This window comes from Carcharhinus amblyrhynchos, chromosome 12 (assembly GCF_965287045.1).
Source record: "Carcharhinus amblyrhynchos chromosome 12, sCarAmb.v2.hapA, whole genome shotgun sequence".
Classification (NCBI taxonomy): Eukaryota; Metazoa; Chordata; class Chondrichthyes; order Carcharhiniformes; family Carcharhinidae; genus Carcharhinus; species Carcharhinus amblyrhynchos.
The window spans coordinates 43,159,331-43,179,390 of NC_137335.1; the positions used below are offsets into that span (position 1 = coordinate 43,159,331).

Sequence of the window (20,060 nt, forward strand, 5' to 3'; positions counted from 1 at the left end):
CCCGCGCGCCGTCCGCCTCTGATTGGTTCCCCCTCAGCGTCAGCCAATGATTGAGGGCCATGCAGGAGCCAATCAGTTCCCAGGTACCGGGGCGCGCATGCGCAGGCGGGACGGCGATCGGAAGGCGAATTGTGTGAAAGGGACAAGGGGGGCAGGCCGGAGGTGATGATCCATACTTGAGGAGTTAACCAGTTCAGGCAGGAGGTTTTATCTTTATGCTGTTCAGTTTGGCTGTAATTTTGATGCGAAGTAAAAATTTGAGGAGTTTCGCGTTTGGGAAGATTCTTGTCACCTTTACAAGTCTGCAGCGGATTTCAGATCTGCGTTAAACCATTTGGCAGCGATAGAAATCATAGAAACCCTACAGTGCAGAAAGCGGTCATTGGGCCCATCGAGGCTGCACCGACCGCAATCGCACCCAGGCCCTACCCTCACATGTTTACCCGCTAATCCCTCTAACCTACGCATCTCAGAACGCTAAGGGGCAATTTAGCATAGCCAACCCACCTAATCCACACACCTTTTGACTGTGGGAGGAAAATGGAGCACCCAGAGGAAACCCATGCAGACACAAGGAGAATGTACAAACTCCACACAGACAGTGACCCAAGCTGGGAATCAAACCCAGGTCTCTGGAGCTGTGAAGCAGCACTGCTGACCACTGTGCTACCGTGCTGCCCATAATTATTGTTATTACAAATAGCACAATTATTATTATTGTTATTACAAACAGCACAACCCTGTGGGTGCTGGAAAACTGGGCGAAATGGAAAATCTTCCTTTATTTTAGAAAGTAAAGTATGCTTTTGAAATAATAGGGAAGTAAAGATGGAGAAAGGTTATGATCACATTGGATGGCAGAATATTGTATCCTTAAACCAATATTCCAGCTGAAAATGCTGTTAAATGTTCAGGTCAGGCAGTGTCTGAAAAGAGTAAAACAAAATTAACGTTTCAGGTCAGTGACCCTTCACCAGAGCTTCAGATGAAACCTAACCTTGAACAGCATTTTTAGCTTTTATTATAAATTTGAAGAATTGGTGTCAGCCCGGAATTATAACCGATAATTGCGCCTGCCCTTTTCTCCTTGATTTGTCAACTTGTCGGCCTGTTCGTATCAATCATTAAAGTTTGTTGGGTCGTGGAGTATTGGTTTAGGATTAGGCCTTTAAGTCCCATACAATTTTGTGCCATCCAGTTCGATCGTGATCTTTCTCCATCTCTACTCTATTATTTCAAAAATATACTTCATTTTCTAAACTAAAGAAAGAATATTGTCAACATTTCAAAGTAGCCATCACACACAGTGCAACAGTATTCAGGTTCTCCACATAATGTTGCATCCAAATGCTTCAATACAGTCAAAGAAACATTAGACATTTCAAAACAGTATAAAGGTATTTAACTTGTCTACGTAGATCAAGTTGCACTCTGAGGTGCCATGTGATACATGGAATGAATGTCTGCAGTGAATATTACAGATCGTACAGCTTAAAGGAGTTCTATATAGTTCTCCTTCCTTCAGATTATGGCTGAAATTCTGAAGCTGTCCCCCACCAATTGCATCTCTGGTGGTTGTGACCACCCTTCATCTCCCAAATTGCATCTCTGTGGTGCTGTGCCAAGCTTTATTGCATCCCTCAGCATGTAGTCCTTTGCTTTGGAATGTGCCAGCCTGTAACACTTGGTCTGGGACAACTCCTTGTACTGGAAGATCAACAAGTTTTGAGCGGACCGAAGAGTGTCTTTCACTGAGTTGATGATCCTCCAACAAGAGCTGATGTTTGTCTCACTGTGTCCCCCGTGGAGCACAGGGTCTTGCATCACGAAGCTACTTGGGCTGAACCTCAACAAAAACAATCTCATCTCTCTCCAGACACTCTTTGCAAACGCATATCCCACAAGGAGATCGACAATGATCTCTTCCCTACCACAGTTAACTGAAGGGCAATGTACAGATAGGGTAAGACCCTGGATGTGTAGGAAGGATCTGACCAGGAGGCCTTTCTCACTACCAGCCATGCTAGGTCTTGGTGCTTGCTTGAAAGTTCTGGTGGTGAGGCATTCTGCCAAATGATCTTGACAGTCTGCTCAGGGAATCATCTGGAGATGCCGGTGTTGGACTGGAGAGAATTCTCCACTCACCTGACGAAGGAACAGCATTCCAAAAGCTTCTGGCATTTACTATCAAATAAACCAGTTGGACTTTAACCTGGTGTTGTGAGACTTCTTACAGGGAAATCATCTGACAGCGTTCACCATCTCCTCTTCCCGTAGGACTTCTAGAACATTGTGTGCAGACCACTGCCTGATGGACTGTGACCAAAGGTGTTTCTCTGCTTAAATATTTCACAAAGGACTAGTGGTATGGCACAGTCCAGCTACTTGGAGGGTTCAATGGCAATGTGGCCAGACCCATCCTTTGCAATCCTGGGGACAGATATTACTGTGTGGTGAGGTTCTACGTAGTTGCATATTGAGGATCTATGCACACTTTGATCTAGACATACAGAAAGGTGGCCATCAGGATTAGGGCAATGTTGGGCACGTTTTCTCGCCCCTTATCTAAAATTTTCCACACTTTGTACTTTGAATAAGTTTCATTTTTGACTCCTAGATAAAGTTGAAAATGGCTCATGTAATTGCCGCAGCCCAGATGAGGAAAAGGCCACACTCATGCCACGTACAGCAACACTGAAAGTGCTACATACCCGATGATCAGGTTCTTACCTGCAATGGAGAGGGAGCGTTGATCCTACATACCCAGTTTTTGATTCATTATACCTGTTTCTTTCATCCATTTTCTAATGCTTGCCTTGGTTCCTCTGGGCCATATCCCCAGCACCTTCAGGCAATCTGACCTGATGGTGAAGGGGACAGGGGGTTGGTCAGCCCATTTCCCAAAGAACACGGCCTCACTCTTGCCATGATTCTCAACTCTATCACTGTCCCATGTTCCGTTTCCCTTGATATACAGCAATGAAAATGTATGATCTCGGTCTTAAATTTGAAAGAAGTACCGGTGCCCCCTGTTCTTTGGGGAGAGAGAATTCCAGATTTTTTTTTTACCACCTTATGTTGGAAACAAACTGCCTTGTTCTAGATTTTCACCGGGGAAATTTTTTTTTAAACTTCTTTATCACTTCAAACAATTAAATCAAATAATATCTTAGCTTTCTTTATGAGAGGAAATTTAGGTCAAATTCATGCAACTGGTTTTAATTTAAACTCTGGGAAATTTGTGCTGTAGCCCCTCCAAGGAGAGAAAGAAACTTGCCTCATCTCTGCATTTTAAATGGGCAATCCCCGATTTTTAAACAGTGACCCCCAGCTCTCTACATCCACCCTGTCAAGACCACTCCGAATCTTGTATGTTTATGGGGAGATGGTGGCATATTGTCTGGATTACCAGACTTGTAATAGTGATCCAGAGACCCCCTGCCTTGGACTTCATGTCACTTGAATTCTGGATGAGGACAGATTTTCTCCAAATGAACACTGGGAAGTCCCAAGCTTGTTTGTGGTCTCTGTCATTGATTCCATCCTTTTCCCAGTTAGTTATTTGAGACTGAACAATACAATTTGCAAATCTGCAGTCCTCTTTCAACCTGGGATGAGTTTCTACCAGCACCTTTGCTACATCAGTGAAGAACACTGACATCTATCTCTGTAACATTTTCGATCTCCACCCTGCCTCTGCTGCTGAAAACCTCATCCATACCTGTATTATCTCTAGACTTGACAATTCTAATGCTATCTTGGGCGTCTATCTTTCATCTTCCATACATTTTGATTTCATTCTAAGCTCTGCTACTTTATTGAAACTTCCCCTGCTATTTCTGTACTAATTGAGGAGAAGTGTGTGTTCCACTGCATCTCCAATCTAACTAATAATTTCATGTGGGAAGGGCTGTATTTAGAACTTTATAAAATTTTTTTGTCATTGCTAGGTTGGCATACATGTCATCTTTCGTGATAGTGCCATTGGTACGCGTTGTTTAGAGACTGTTAACGTTAAGAGGAGGTGGTGGCATATTGGCATTGTCACTGAACTTGTCATCCAGAGACCCAAGGTAATGGTTCATCATAGCCCTGTAGGCAAGGACATCTGGTGTCTCCGCGTGGTCTGACTCTTGACCCACAGCAATGTGAGTCTCTTAACTGCCTTCTGAAATGGCTTAGCAAACCATTGAGTTCAAGGGCAGTTAGAGTTGGTCATGCCAGCAGTGCTTGTATCCTGTAAATGAATAGAAAATAAATCCAAATACCAATAAAATTATGCCAAAAAGTTTCGGTTTTTAAACAAGACAACTTATAAAAGAAAACAAATATGTTTATTTTTACACTATGGATTGAAACTATATGTTAAGTACTCAGATTTGCTTTGTACTTTGCCCTAATATTATCTTATAAGACAGATCATTCTTAAAAGTTACTTCTGTAAGGACCATCCATAAGTATGCTGCTGTCCTCTGGAGAATGACTAAAGGTTTCGGTGAATGGTGGCCCTGCAACATTTCCACTATTTAATCGTAGGTTTTTGTGCCTGGCTTTTCCAGCTGTCCCAGACTTCTCAGGAAGTTAAATGTTCCCTCTCCACTCTTCTGTCTCTCTCACTCTTTCTCTCTTCTCCCCTCCCCCCCCCCCACCACCTCACCTTCGCACAAAACTTATGCTCAGGAAAGTTGGGACAACTATATCTGCTGTTATCTTGTTGAGTTAGACAGAATAGTCAAATCTCTATAAGTGAGCTCCATCGCTCTGTGCTCTCATTGAACAGTCTCATGGCACCAAAAACACCCACCATTTTGATGAATTTTCATCATTTTCTGGCTTCTTCTCTCCCCAAAACAAGGCAAATCCAAGTTCAGCCTGGTTTCCTTTATGCTTTACAACAACCCCAGCTCTAAATTTGTTGTTGCAAGTTATTTGCTACTCATGTTACTCCTGATACTGTTACAGATCTCTTTGGGTAGAGCATATTGCAAGCTTCTTTCCAAAGTTGTTTACTCCAGAATTTTCAATAAATTGCCCTCGATGTAGGATTAGAACCTGTGCAAAAAGGACAAGAAATTGTGTCTCTCCCTAACCAATAAGAATGAAGAATCCTTATTGATGCATGCAGAGTCTGAACCTGGAAGTGTAAATTTAAATATTGAGATAAATTACAAATTACTTGTAGAAAATGAAGTTAAGAGTCGGAGAGAACATGGCATGGAAGAGAGATGAAAGAATGAGAAAGTTTTAAAAAAGTTATATCTACTTTTACTCTCCCACAGTAATTGACAACTGAAGAAATATGATTGTAAAAGTTAATTAAAAACTCACCTGTAGTTGAATGACAAATCCTAACTTTCTCTGATGCATTTGATGGCTATCAATCACTTGAGAACACAACTTTTTGATATTGTATGTATTTTAATGCTGAATCTTTTGATGAGACATTGATGTTGTGGAGACGTGAGGCAGCTTGGACAGCAACTTCCTGATTTCCAGGTTTAATTGCACTTGTACAGTCACTGTACGATGCTGTCTGATTTATTCTTTACTCAGACTAGTGATGAGTGCTGAAGTTATTTTTGCCTGGAAAATCTAGTCCAAGATGTTCTTTCCAGCCATCTGCCATCTGGCCTTGGAGGGAGTGCAGAGGAGGTTTACTAGGCTGATGCCGGAGTTGAGGGGGTTGAGCTATGAGGAGAGGCTGAATAAACTAGGCTTGTACTCGTTAGAGTTTAGAAGAATGAGGGGAGATCTCATTGAGACGTATAAGATGATGAATGGGATGGATAGGATAGAGGTAGAGAGACTCTTCCCGCTCAGAAAGGACAGTAGGACTAGGGGGCACAGCCTCAAGATAAAGGGGGGGCGGTTTAGAACGGAGTTGAGGAAGAACTTCTTCACTCAAAGAGTGGTGAATCTCTGGAATTCTCTGCCCGTTGAAGTGGTGGAGGCTACCTCGCTAAATATTTTTAAGACGCGGGTTGATGGGTTTTTGATAAGAGAGGGGATTAAGGGTTATGGGGAGAGGGCGGGAATGTGGAACTGAGCCATGACAGATCAGCCATGATCTTATTGAATGGCGGGGCAGGCTCGAAGGGCCAGATGGCCTACTCCTGCTCCTATTTCTTATGTTCTTAAATGCTGGGTGTCTCCATAGAGCAGAAATACTCATCATTATGTTATCTGAAATTCTCATGATATACTAGTCTTTTAAGTACTTTGTTCCTTCAGAAGTACTGTAAGTAAAATGTCTTAACATGTTTATTCTGTCATACTCTTAACTTTGTAATTTGAGCTTTAAATACTAGGATGATGTCTTTTAAGGTGAAGTGCGCAGGAACATGGTGATATCTTATGTTTTCTGGCTTCAATTTAATGTCTTGCTTTATTAATTCAGCTCTGGAAAATGGACTTCAGTGAGGCATATTCTAATACCTGCTCAGTGGCTGGATTTGCTGCAAGAAAAGGAAATGTAGAACTTTTGAAAACCTTGATTCAAAAAGGTCATAGTCTTGACATTGCAGACAACCGTGGTTGGTGTCCAATTCATGAAGCTGCAACTCACAAATCTTTGCGATGTTTGAGGCTTTTAATACGTGCAGGTACCTTAATTTACTATAGTTTATGTTGAAAGAAGACCTGTTTCTGTCACCTAAACACTGAGGCTCACTAGTTGCTTGCACATTACAGTTGTACTCATTGTCTCAGTTTGTCATCCTGGTGAAAATTAACAGCTATTGTGAGGTTTAAAAGGGGGATAAATTCAGACTTGATTCATTCACTTGCAGGCAGCTTAACGACTAGATCCTAAATTAATCTTTCAAACGGTTTGAACTCGACAGGGAACCATAAGGCAAAGACTTGAAAACATTGAATTAGCAAATAACACACAGTTTATTGAACACAAGCAAAATAAAACAAAACACTTTTCAATTAATGAAAGACTTATCAGTGAAATGCAAGTATACTTGTCAAGCAATCCCCACAGACTTGATACCTACGCTGACAGAAACTTCCTGTGCCCCTAATTGTACCAACAGATATTCATCTTTAACTCTGAAGGAACCTATATTGTCTATGGCCCATGCTGAGAGGAATTCTGCCTCTGTCCTTGGGTCCAGTGCTACATACTCTCTCTGCATGGCCAGGAATTTTGCAGATCAAATCAGTTTCCCTTCATTTAGTGTATACTAGCTAGCTTAATATTGTACTTTAAAGTAGTCACCAACTAGCATGAAGTTGATGAATTTTATTTGGTCAAGGAAAAAGTGCATGTTTTCCTAATTTTATTTTAAACAGCAAGTATTATCCAACCACATTCAGGCTCCTTACAGAAGGCTTTCAGGATTGCAAAAGGTATCACAGTCTCGACATGATTTATGTACAAAATGACTGAACATAATAGTGTAAATAGTGCAAGCAGGCCTAGACTTTGAATTTTATTTTAGTAGAATTTAGTGTAATTATTTAATTTGGCCATGTTCTATCGTGTGAACAGAAAAGAAGCTATGCTGATGTTACAAACCCTTTTGAAAGAAGCTAGCTTAATATAGTACTTTGAAGTAGTCACCAACTAGCAACAGATGATTATATCAGAAGGAAGTATCTCCACTTACCCTGTAATTGATGGACAAGTAATTAAGAATAAAACAAGCCAGACTTCTGTATTTTTCCATTAACATTTCTAAGGTTTAAAATGGTCACAAAAATCTGGGAAAGCAAAAGCTTGAATTCCAAGTTCACTAGTGTACACTACCAAGATAAACAACAAAGAACAAAGAACAACACAGCATGGGAAACAGGCCCTTCGGCCCAACGAGCCCGCGCCACCGTCCCACTGTCTCAGTGACCTATTCATGATTTTAGTCTACGCCTAATGTGCGAGGATCAGGGAGGTCCAATATAGGGACAATTTAGTACCCAATCAATCAGCCTAAAAGCACATCTTTGGGATGTGGGAGGAAACCGGAGTACCCGGAGGAAACCCACGCAACCACGGGGAGAACGTGCAAACTCCCACAGACACAGGCCCAAATCCATGTGTCCGCACAGCAACAGAGATAGTCTCTGAGCTGTCATGTTGCCCTCGAGATGGTCCAGTTTAAGCACACTAACGACATGAAGCAATAGGCAACTCCCAAAGCAACGTCCAAGAGCAGCCCACTACAACCTGCCGCATGCATGCGCCTTGCTGGACTTAAATGCCTGTGGAGACAAAAAAATTTATTATTAAACAGGCAAAGACTGTAACATCCATGAGGCAAAAACGTAATCCCAAGCCTACAATGTTTAGTAAGGCCTGCTATATCCCCCTATATGTAGCCCGCTCATGTGGCTGTCTAAGTGACTCTTAAACAACCCTAGCGTGCCCGCTTCCACCACCTTACTCGGCAGTGCATTCCACACCCCCACTACCCTTTGCGTGAAAAACTGCCCTCTAATATTTGTCTTATACCTAGCCCCCCTCACCCTAAGCCCGTGACCCCTCGTTCTATCCATTTCTAATAGCGGAAAAAGCTTACCACCATTTACTCTATCTATCCCCTTCATAATCTTATAAACCTCTATTAGATCCCCCCTTAGCCGACGTCTCTCAAGGGAAAACAGCCCAAGTTCGTTCGATCTTTCCTCGTAAGACAGCCCTTCCATACCAGGCAGCATCCTGGTAAATCTCCTCTGCACTCTCTCCAGGATCTCTACATCCTTCCGGTAGTACGGCGACCAGAACTGGACGCAGTACTCCAAGTGAGGCCTAACCAACGTTCTATACAACTGCAACATCAGACTCCTACTCTTATATTCTATACCTCTTCCTATGAAGGCTAACATACCATACGCTTTCCTCATCACATTCTGCACCTGCACCGACACCTTCAGGGACTTGTGCACTTGCACCCCCAGGTCTCTCTGCGTATCTATACTCCGGATAGTTCTACCTTTTATCGTATAACTCCCCTCCACATTATTCCGGCCAAAGTGCAAAAGCCAAAGATGGTTCCTGTAACCCATTTTTCTACTTAAAAAGCTGTGATACCCCATCTTGGCCAACGTAACTGGAAATAGTGAATTGGTCAGTAATGTTGTGAGGGTTAATTTAATTGGTTCTGGCTAATTGTGCACATCACCTTTTAACTTCAGACTTGCAGGGAACCCATTGATAAAACTAAGGCTGACTCAGACAAGGCCCTATGTGTCCCTGATGCAACAGAATTGCATGGAGTTCAGGTTTTCTCTTTCCCAGATTTTCTGTGAGTGTTTTAATCCTTAGAAATGTTAATGGAACAATTCAGAAGTATAACTTGTTTTATTCTTAATTATTTGTCCATCAGTTACACAGTAAGTGGAGGCAGTTTCTTCTGATATAATCATCTGTTGCTAGTTGGTGACTACTTTAAAGTACTATATTAAGCTACTTTCTTTCAAAAAGGTTTGTAACAACAGCATGGCTTCTTTTCTGTCCACACATTAGAACAAAATGGCCAAATTAGACAAGTACACTAAATCCTATTAAAACAAAATCCAAAGTCTAGGCCTGCTTGCACTATTTACACTATTATGTTTAGTCATTTTGTACCTAAATCATGTCCAGACTGTGATATCTTTTGCAATCCTGAAAGCATTTTGTAAGAAGCCTGATTATGATTGGATAACACTTTCTGTTTAAAATAAAATTAGGAAAACAGGCACTTCTTCCTTGACCAAATAAAATTATCTGCAAAATTGCACTATAATTGAATATGACTTAGTGGATATACATTCACAGAGGCGCATACATGTTCATTTTTTTTGTGTCGCTGTTTCTCTGCTTCTAACTCTCTCTCCCATTCTTCCTCTCTTTGTCTCTGTGCATGAAGGATGGTTCTGTTGATATCCAGGCACTGATAGAAACTTGGTACATGTCAAGAAAGTTCTATTTCCCTTTATGGACTTGCCCTTACCAGCATCCCCCAAACTATTACTCTGGCAACTTAGTCCTCAACATCAGGGTGACCCTGGCCTCCCTTCCAGCCATAAATTCCTTGTCCTCATGTTACCATGTTCCATACCTCATACCTCTCTTTCAATATCCTTGTTGTCTATAATGCCTCTCCTAATTCTCCACAGTTTTTCCTGAATATCTACTGACATCTACTTGTCTCCTTCATCTTTGGCAATTTTAAAATAGACTGCACTTTCCTAGATGTTTCTTTTGTAACCTCTCACTTCTTTCAATCTGTCCTTGATATAAATTATTAGAGCCTTTGGCACCTTTGATCTTCCTCACTGTGCCCAAGATCTTGATCACTGACTAGACAATCTTTGATCACTCCCTTATTTCCCTTACTGCCTGTATATTCTCTTCTATTTCAACCATTCTTGCCATCTGGCACAAGGAAAATAAATTCTTCCCTAACTGCATCAAAATGCCCTCTGAAGTTTCCAATTTCAATGACTAGTCTGCCAGCCATCACAGCAGCTTTGTTGCTATCAGTTTCCTTAATCACTGCCTCATCACAGCCTTAACCACTTTTGATCCTTGCAAATTGGTCACTGTTTCTCTACCTCTGTCACTCCTGGTTCAGTTCCTCTTCCTACTTCATTCCTCAGGCACATCTGGCTTAGTTCTTAGTCACCAGAGCTACCTTGGTCGCACCATACGAGAACCCCATGCACGCGCACACACGCATCTACTTGATCAGCGGAATGGTAAAGATGACTCTTGCTTCACTTTTTCATGAAAAACTGTTTCCTCACCTCAGTTGCCAACTACGGAAATGTTATAGATATCCTCATTTTCACGATTGATATTATCTGTGCATACTCTTTGCTGCTCGCTTCCCATACTCTTGCCTATATTAGTACAGGACACCATCTTTTTCAGTCTCCTGCTTGTTTCTTCCCAGTACTTTCAAAGTTTATCTCATCCAGTAATCCTGTCTCCTCACCTTTTAACCCAGTCAACTACCTGTCTGGCTTGCATGCACATTGACACTGTTAATGTCTTTGTTATATATTTAAGTAGTTGCATAATTGCTTTAAGAGCTGATCACATGATTTGATGGTCATGTCACTGGAGAGTTTCACAGGCTCCTGCTTTTCATTTTAATTTATACTCTGTGTAGGCAACATCTCATTCAGTAAACCTTGAATCTATGTATGCAAACCACATTTTTTCCTTTTGTTTAAAACCTATAATCCCTACCATAGTTAAGACATTACAGTTTTCATCTCCCTGACCTGTTAAGAGATTTGTACTTTGACGCATAGTCTCAGCAGTAAGTGTCATCTATAGGATGCACTGCAGCAACTCACCAAGGCTGCTTCGACAGTACCTTTCAAATGTGATCTCTAGCACCTAGAAGGAGAAGGACAATAGATGCATTGGCACACTATAATCTGCAGGTTACCCTCCAAGTCACTCACCATCCTGATTTGGAACTATATTGCTGTTCCTTCATTGTTGCTGGCTCAAAATACTGAAATGTCTTCTTAACAGCACTGTAGGTGTACCTACACCACATGGACTGTAGCAGTTCAAGAAGGTGACTCAATGGCGATTAATGGTAGGCAATAAATGTTGGCCTAGCTAGCAAAGAACAGTACAGCACAGGAACAGGCCCTTCTGCTCACCAAGCCTGCGCCAATCACGTTGCCCTATCTAGAACAACCGCCTGCATCCCTCTATACTCCCCCACCCCGTACATGTGCATATCCAGATAGGTCTTAAATGTTGCTAACCTAAGTGCCTCAACCAACTCACTTGGCAGTGCATTCCGGGCCCCCCATCACCCTCTGTGTAAAAAAAAAACTTCCCTGCACATCTCTACTGAACCATTCCTCCCTTACCTTGAACTTGTGATTATCATTTCTGCCCTGGAAAAAACATTCCAACTGTTCACCTTATCAATGCCCCTCATAATTTTATAAATTGCCCCTCAGCCTTGCCTTTTCAGAGAGGACAATCCCAGTGTATTCAATCTTTCCCCACAGCTAATACCCTCCATACCAGACAACATCCTGGTAAACCTTTTCTGTACTCTTTCCAAAACCTCTGCGCCCTTCTGGTAGTGTGGTGACCAGAATTGGGCCTACATTTCATGAACAAATAAATTAAAAAAATCAAGTTTTCTGTTAGCGCTATTAATTTTTCTCTTCCCAACTCAGTATCCATTTTTATAATGTCTAGTTGTGAAGCAGCTTGGTATGTTTATTTATATTCAAAGTAGCATAGCAATGAAAGTTCCATCTTCATTTAAAATTACCATATCAATGCAAGATGTTTTTCAGTTGTCTCTCCTGCTAACTGATGTGCTGTAAACTAACTGTAATTAGAATTATGAAGGAGAACAACTAAAAATAGGAAAGGTTGGCAGGAGTTGGGTAGGGGTCTGCAGAATGTTGGCAATAACTGGTTGGGTCAGAATATGCCCTGTTTGTGAATAGAACTCCCACTCACCTGATGGAGGAGCAGTGCTCTGAAAGCCAGTGGTGTTTGCTACCAAATAAACCTGTTGGACTTTAACCTGGTGTTGTGAGGCTTCCTACTGTGTTTACCCTAGTCCAACGCTGGCATCTCCACAGCATGGGTCACAGCTTAAGTTTATTAGTCTATGTCAAGTTGCAAAGCTGTTTTTTTTTAACTGTCAACCTGGAATGTTACCCACCCTGCTGTTCCTTTTTCTTAATTACCTTCTGAGCAATTTGCTTATCTGCCTGCTCACTCATATGACGGTCTAACATGAATGCTTCTTAACTGTTCTAGAGCACAGCAGCAGAGTTGCATGAGTGCCTCTAGTTTGTTGAGATGTGAAATTGGTTAGTGGGGTGGGTGGGTGTGGTATGGGATGGGTGGGTGTGCAACAGGAAGCAGAGGATGTATAAAAATGAAACAATGAAGAAAAATGAGAAATGAAGGAAGTGGGCAAGAGAGAACAAAGTACTAGAGTAAGTTATTTAAATATTTGAAGAGACCATCTTTAATGGAAGTTGCTATTTTTTATATTCCTCTAGCTCCGTCAACTCCATGCATTGAATTAAAGACTTTCGAAGGAGAAACGGCGCTACATCTCGCTGCCAAATGTGGCCATTTAAAAATTGTTCAGGTTCTGTTAAAGGCTGGGGCAGATCCAAATGCCAAAACTAATGAAAACGTAACACCACTTTTTTTAGGTAAGGTACTGGAAATATAGATTTTAGGCCATAGTTTTCTGTCGTCGGGCATCTAACAGCATCTGTTGTTAATTAGACTAGCTCTTGGGTGAATTCAATATCAGTTCTACAGAAAGTGTAAATAGAGAAAAGAAAGGTCAGATTAAGCGAGATGAAACTGGCAAAATAAATGTAGAAAAGGTTAAATTTAAAATAATTGATTTTTTTTGTAAATCTCCATGATTATTACTGAGAAGACTGAGCTTCCACAGGTGTAGTAGTTAATTTTCAGTGCCAATTTGGTGGTATATGAGTAATTGACACTTGTCAATTCCAGTCCTTTTTAACATCATGATGGGATTTGATTTTCTGTGGAGAGTTTAATGCAAGTACATTGAATGTACACAATAGTTGTATTTCAACGGTGAGACAAATAGTGAGCTTTTTTTTCACGCTATTGGCAGACCTTCAACTCAGACTGCAATATTTAGTACTGTCTGTGCATCTGCCCAATTGCCTGAAGTTACCATACCATTTTGCTTTAAATGGATTTGAATGATTTATATTAGTTCTATATCTGTTATTTGTATTTTTCATTAAATTTTAAAGCAGTTCAATTTCTTTGAATTTCTTCAGCTCCACTGACCACTTTGGAGATGAGAGCAGCATAAACTTTGATCCTCTAACTGGCTGGAAAGCTGACTCTGAATGTTTGTTTCTTTAAACAACTAGTCAAGGCTCAGAACACTGCTTAATCTGATCACAGCTGAGGCAAGGGTTGTCTTTAGGTTTTTTTATTCATTGATGTTGCAAGCAGGCTTACATTAACACTGCAATAAAGTTACTATGAAAATCCCTTAGTCACCACACTCTGGTATCTGTTTGGGTACACTGAGGGACAATTTAGCATGGTCAATGCACCTAACCAGCAACGGACTATGGGAGGAAATCGGAACACCTGGAGGAAACCCACGGGGAGAACGTGCAGACTCCGCACAAACAGTGACCCAAGCTGGGAATTGAACCTGGGTCCCTGGTGCTGTGAGGCAGCACTGTGCCACTGTACAATTTTTGTGCATAGACAGAATTGAATTTTTCATTTAAGTTTCTGCACGCACTATAAAATGTTTGCTGGAGCTGAGAGACAGAGAGCTAAGATTTTACCTGTTAAAAACCTGTTTAAAATAAGTTTAAAGCACTTTACTCTTTGTAGAACTGTTTAAAGCATTTATTTATTGTATTTACTGCTTTAAGAATTCTGAGGGTGTGGTGAAAAGGCATTTGTGGACCAGCCTGCTTTAAATCAGCGCCAGGTTTAAAAGGAGGCCTGGTGTAGACAGCGGGCAGCGTCTGAGCGGGCAGCGGAGTGAGGGGGAAGCAGAGTGAGTTAATAGGGCTTAATATCAAAAAGGGCTTGAGGGAAAAAAGGCCAGGTGAGTTTGTTTGAAAAAAAAACAAGGAAAAAAAATTTTTTCAAAACTACTACAGCAAGAAACAAGGAAAAAAATTTTTTCCCCATAAAAAATTACAGTGAATAATGGAGGGGCATGTGATGTGTGGTTTCTGTATGATGTGGGAACTGGCAGACCCCAGGGTCCTTCCCAGTGACCATGTCTGCAGTAAGTGCAGGTTGCTGGAGGAGCTCCAGCTCAAGGTGGATGAGCTGGCCTCTGAGCTACAGACACTGAGGCTCATCAGGGGGAGAGAGGGTGCCCCTAGACTGGCTAAATCTAAGGGTCAGGGACAAAAGGGGGCTGCTGGGAGGAGGAGGAAGGGGGGTGAGGAGCGGAGGCCTCAGCCTCTTAATCTGCATAACAGGTTTGAGGTTCTTGCTTCCAGTCTGGAAGAGGACGAGGCAGGTGAGGTTGGTGAGCAAACTGCACACGGTACAGTGATGCAGCAGGACATAGGCAAAGAGAAGGGGAAAAGGAACGTAGTAGTGATTGGAGATAGTGGGGTGAAGAGTATTGACACTGTCCTTTGTCACAATGACAAAGTGCACAGAAGGGTGTGTTGTCTGCCTGGTGCTCGGGTACAGGATGTCGCAGCTGGGCTGCAGAGGAACCTGGAGTGGGAGGGTGAGAACCCGGTCGTTGTAGTACATGTGGGTGCCGGCGACGTAGGCAAAGTGCGGACTGAGGATCTGGGGAGGGAGTATGAGAAGCTGGGAATGGAATTAAAAAGTAGAACCGACAAGGTGGTCGTCTCTGGGCTACTGCCTGAACTGAGTGCAGACGGGCGTAGGGTTGACAGGATAAAGGAAGTGAATGGGTGGCTCAGGGATTGGTGTGGGAGGAATGGGTTCGAATTTATGGGGCATTGGCACCAGTATTGGGGTAGGTGGGACTTGTTCGGGCGGGATGGGGTTGGTCTGAATCGTGCTGGGACCAGAGTGTTGGCGAATCGAGTAAAGAGGACTGTAGACAGGGCTTTAAACTAATTAGGGGGGGGGGGAGGGTGCGAGGGTAGGTGACGCTACGAGGTCTAAAGTTAAGGATAGGGTACAGGTAAGGGAAGAGGCCGAGGATGTCCCAATTGGTGGCGTTACGGCAAATAGGGTCCAGGTGAAGGCTGGGATGAAAGCGCTTTATCTGAATGCACGAAGCATTCGGAATAAAGTGGATGAGCTGGTGGCGCAGATTGACACAAATGGATACGATCTGGTGGCCATTACAGAGACGTGGCTGCAAGGTGACAGGGACTGGGAGATGAATGTACAGGGCTATCAAGTGTTTAGGAAGGATAGGCAGGAGGAAAGAGGGGGTGGCGTAGCTCTGCTGATTAAGGATAGTATCAAGGTGGTAGCAAGGGATGATATCGGAGCCAAAGAGCAGAACGTGGAATCGTTGTGGGTGGAGATTAGGAACAGCAAAGGGAGGAAGACGCTGGTGGGTGTCGTCTATAGGCCCCCGAATAATGATCTGGAGGTGGGGCGGGCTGTTAACACGCAAATAAGTGCGGCGTGCAGGAATGGGACGGCAGTAGTTATGGGAGATTTCAATCTGCATATTGATTGGTCGACCCATGTTGGACGAGGTGGGCTCGAGGAGGAGTTCTTGGAATGCTGCCAGGATAATTTCCTTGAACAGTGTGTGTTGGAGCGGACGAGGGAGCGAGCTATCTTGGATCTGGTGCTATGTAATGAGGCGGGTAGAATTAGGGACCTTGCGGTGAAGGATCCTCTTGGAGAGAGTGATCATTGTATGGTGGAGTTTCTGGTGCAGATGGAGGAGGAGAAAGTGGGTTCCCGGACACGCGTCCTTTGTTTGAATAGAGGGGAGTATGGTAGGATGAGAGAAGAATTGGCGAATGTGGACTGGGGGAGTGCGTTGGAAGGTAGGTCTGCTGAGGAGCAGTGGAGGATCTTTAAGGAGATCTTTCTTGGTGCTCAGCAGAAATTTATTCCGATGGTTAAAAAGGACAGTAGGAAGAGAGGTAATAAGCCGTGGATAACGAAGGAGGTGAAGGAAAGTGTTAAATTAAAAGCGGAGGAATTTAGAGTAGCTAAGAGTAGTGGGCGAGAAGAGGATTGGGAAAGGTTTAAATGTCAACAAAGATTGACAAAGAAGTTGATAAAGGAGGGTAGGAGAAGCTATGAGGCTGGGCTAGCACTTAATATAAAAAAGGATAGCAAGAGTTTTTATAAATATATAAAAAGGAAGAGGCTGGCTAGGGTGAACGTTGGTCCTTTAGAGGATGAGAAAGGGGAGCTAGTGGTAGGGGATGGGGATATGGCTAAGGTCTTGAATAACTTTTTTGTTTCTGTCTTCACGGAGGAGGACGTGAATAATTTGCCGGGTGTTAGCGATGGAAAGGTGGTAGGAATGGAGGGTCTTAATGACATTACTGTTACTAGAGAGGTGGTGCTCGACAGACTGGAGGGGCTGATTGTGGACAAGTCCCCAGGACCGGATGGAATGCATCCGAGGGTTCTGAAAGAAATGGCGGAGGTGATAGTGGATGCCTTGGTGGTTATTTTCCAGACGTCGCTGGATTCCGGGGAAGTGCCGGAAGATTGGAAAACGGCTAATGTTACGCCGTTGTTTAAGAAGGGTGCCAGGCAAAAGGCGGGGAATTATAGGCCGGTTAGTTTAACGTCTGTGGTAGGTAAAATGTTAGAATCCGTCATTAAGGAGGAAATTGCGAGGCATCTTGAAGGGAATTGCTTGATAGGGCGGACGCAACACGGTTTCATTAAAGGGAAGTCGTGTCTGACAAATTTACTGGAGTTCTATGAGGATGTGTCTAGGGCAGTGGATAGAGGAGAGCCGGTGGATGTGGTCTTTCTGGATTTTCAGAAGGCGTTTGACAAGGTACCTCACAAGAGGTTATTGCAGAAGGTCAGGGGACATGGAGTTGGGGGTAGGGTGTTAGCGTGGATAGAGAATTGGTTGTCAAATAGGAGGCAGAGAGTGGGGGTCAATGGGTGCTATTCGGATTGGCGGTTGGTGACTAGTGGGGTGCCCCAGGGGTCGGTGCTGGGGCCTCAGCTATTTACCATTTATATAGATGATCTGGAGGAGGGAACCGAGTGCAGGGTGTCGAAATTTGCTGATGACACCAAGATTGGGGGAAAGGCAAATTGTGCGGAGGGTGTGGAGAGTCTGCAGAAGGATCTAGATAGGCTGGGCGAATGGGCCAGGAAATGGCAAATGGAATTTAATGTTGGCAAGTGTGAGGTGGTCCACTTTGGTAGGAAGAATGGTAGGAAGGACTATTACTTACGTGGCGAAAAACTGCAGCAGGCGACGGTGCAGAGGGACGTCGGGGTCCTTGTGCATGAGTCGCAAAAACCCAGCTTGCAGGTGCAGCAGGTGGTCAGGAAGGCGAATGGGATGCTGGCCTTCATAGCGAGGGGGATTGAATATAAAAGTAGGGAGGTCTTGCTGCAGCTGTATAGGGCATTGGTGAGGCCGCAGCTGGAGTACTGTGTGCAGTTTTGGGCGCCGCACCTGCGCAAGGATATTTTGGCCCTGGAGGGAGTGCAGAGGAGGTTTACTAGGCTGATACCGGAGTTGAGGGGATTGAGCTATGAGGAGAGGCTGAATAAACTAGGCTTGTACTCGTTAGAGTTTAGAAGAATGAGGGGAGATCTCATTGAGACGTATAAGATGATGAATGGGATGGATAGGATAGAGGTGGAGAGACTCTTCCCGCTCAAAAAAGACAGTAGGACTAGGGGGCACAGCCTCAAGATAAAGGGGGTGCGGTTTAGAACGGAGTTGAGGAGGAACTTCTTCACTCAAAGGGTGGTGAATCTCTGGAATTCTCTGCCCGTTGAAGTGGTGGAGGCTGCCTCGCTAAATATTTTTAAGAAGCGGGTTGATGGGTTCTTGATAAGAGAGGGGATTAAGGGTTATGGGGAGAGGGCGGGAAAGTGGAACTGAGCCACAACAGATCAGCCATGATCTTAATGAATGGCGGGGCAGGCTCAAAGGGCTAGATGGCCTACTCCTGCTCCTATTTCTTATGTTCTTATGTTCTTATAAAAACTAGCTTCAATAGGCCTGAATGAAACACATTTTATTGAATGCTCATGTCATGACAGTTGGATGGCACTACATGTGGTCTCTTTCCTCTTGGTTGTTTAAAGCCCCAAAACTACTATTTTTAACGTTGCTTCATTTTTCTTTCACCAACTGGATGTCTGACCTTGTTGAATCTTATCCCTCCATCCTATTTAATCCAAGCTACTGAGAAATTTACACAAGTACAGAAACACTTTCTCCTGTAAAAACATCACAATCCAGAGATCCCAGGTGCTGGTTGGTGGAACCGAAGCTTAGGGATCCCAAATCTGCGCAAGATTAAGAAAACAGAGCTGCTTCCTGTCCACAGAAACATTACTGATTGTTAGATAACTGATAAGCACAATCTGAAATCAATTTTGCATTTTCTCACATTCATGTGGCCCTCCTTGATCTTTTTGCTGCCAAGGCTGCACAGCATAAGCTTCTGGGTAAGAATAGGATGTGCCAGTGCAATCAGTTAGCAATAAAAATACTCTCTGTGAAATGCAGTCTTGTGGCAGATGAGTTGCAGGAGATCTATTCTGAAAATAAAGTGGCTGATTTTATAAACAACTTATTTACAATTATGAAGGTATCTGCCCACAAAATCGGAAGAAATTGTCGAGGGTTATAATTAGTTTTTGGGCAAAGAATCCTCATTTTATCTTTGGATTGATTTTTCAACTTGATAGGTTTCCAGTTAATTCTTGACTTGTAATCAGTATTTAAATTGAATCTGTTTATTTTCTATTATTAATATGATTAATAATATGATTAAATGCTACTATGTAGTGTTTCAGTATGTTGAAAGAGAAAGTTTGATTGTTTCAATTTTTCCATTTTTGAAGCCATTGAGGAAGGCCACATTGCTGTTGCAAGGACACTTCTAAGACATGGAGCAAGAATTAATGGACCCCATTCTGCGTGTTTATGGAGTGTTCTGCATCAGGCAGCTTATCAGGTACTGTGGCATTCATTGTCTGTCTCCTTGGGGAAGGAGGGCAAGTTTTGATGTCCAGTTAACATTGACATGAATTTTAGAGTGATGTATTGATTTTATGTGTCCACGGTGACAAGATGGCTATTGGGTTTTCTAGAATTGCTGAAGGTGTGATGCTCACTGAATGATGTTGGATATGGAGTTGCAGGAGCCTTTTACCCAGTGATGAAGAAATGGTGTGTAACTTGAAAGGTGAACCTGGAGACGTTATGTCCCTATGTATCACATGTACCTGCTGCCATTGACTACTATCTTTTATGTATATGACAGGCTACCTTTTATGCTTAAGGTACCTAGAAGTGAGTTATTCATCTGTTCCTTGCTAATTTTGCATTGCTCGCCATTTTAACAACCAGCCTAATGGTTCTAGCCAGTCAGTGATCAGACAGGCAAGAACCTTTCTAAAACTTAAAAGTCAGGGC

The 20,060-nt window shown here is 42.9% G+C and overlaps 1 protein-coding gene across 6 annotated transcripts in view; it reads left to right on the forward strand.

Annotated features, from left to right (window-relative positions):
* Positions 1-105: 105 nt before the first annotated feature.
* asb3 (ankyrin repeat and SOCS box containing 3) overlaps positions 106-20,060 on the forward strand; it is an 84,711-nt gene continuing 64,756 nt past the window's right edge. For all 6 annotated transcript variants that reach the window (XR_013888269.1, XM_080200466.1, XM_080200462.1 and 3 more), the window contains exons 1-4: positions 106-197; positions 6,398-6,602; positions 12,991-13,149; positions 19,487-19,599. Coding sequence is in view for 5 of the 6 variants with exons in the window: in XM_080200466.1 (XP_080056592.1) it covers positions 6,407-6,602; positions 12,991-13,149; positions 19,487-19,599 (468 nt within the window). In the remaining variant the exon portion in view is untranslated. The remainder of the gene's footprint in view (positions 198-6,397; positions 6,603-12,990; positions 13,150-19,486; positions 19,600-20,060) is intronic.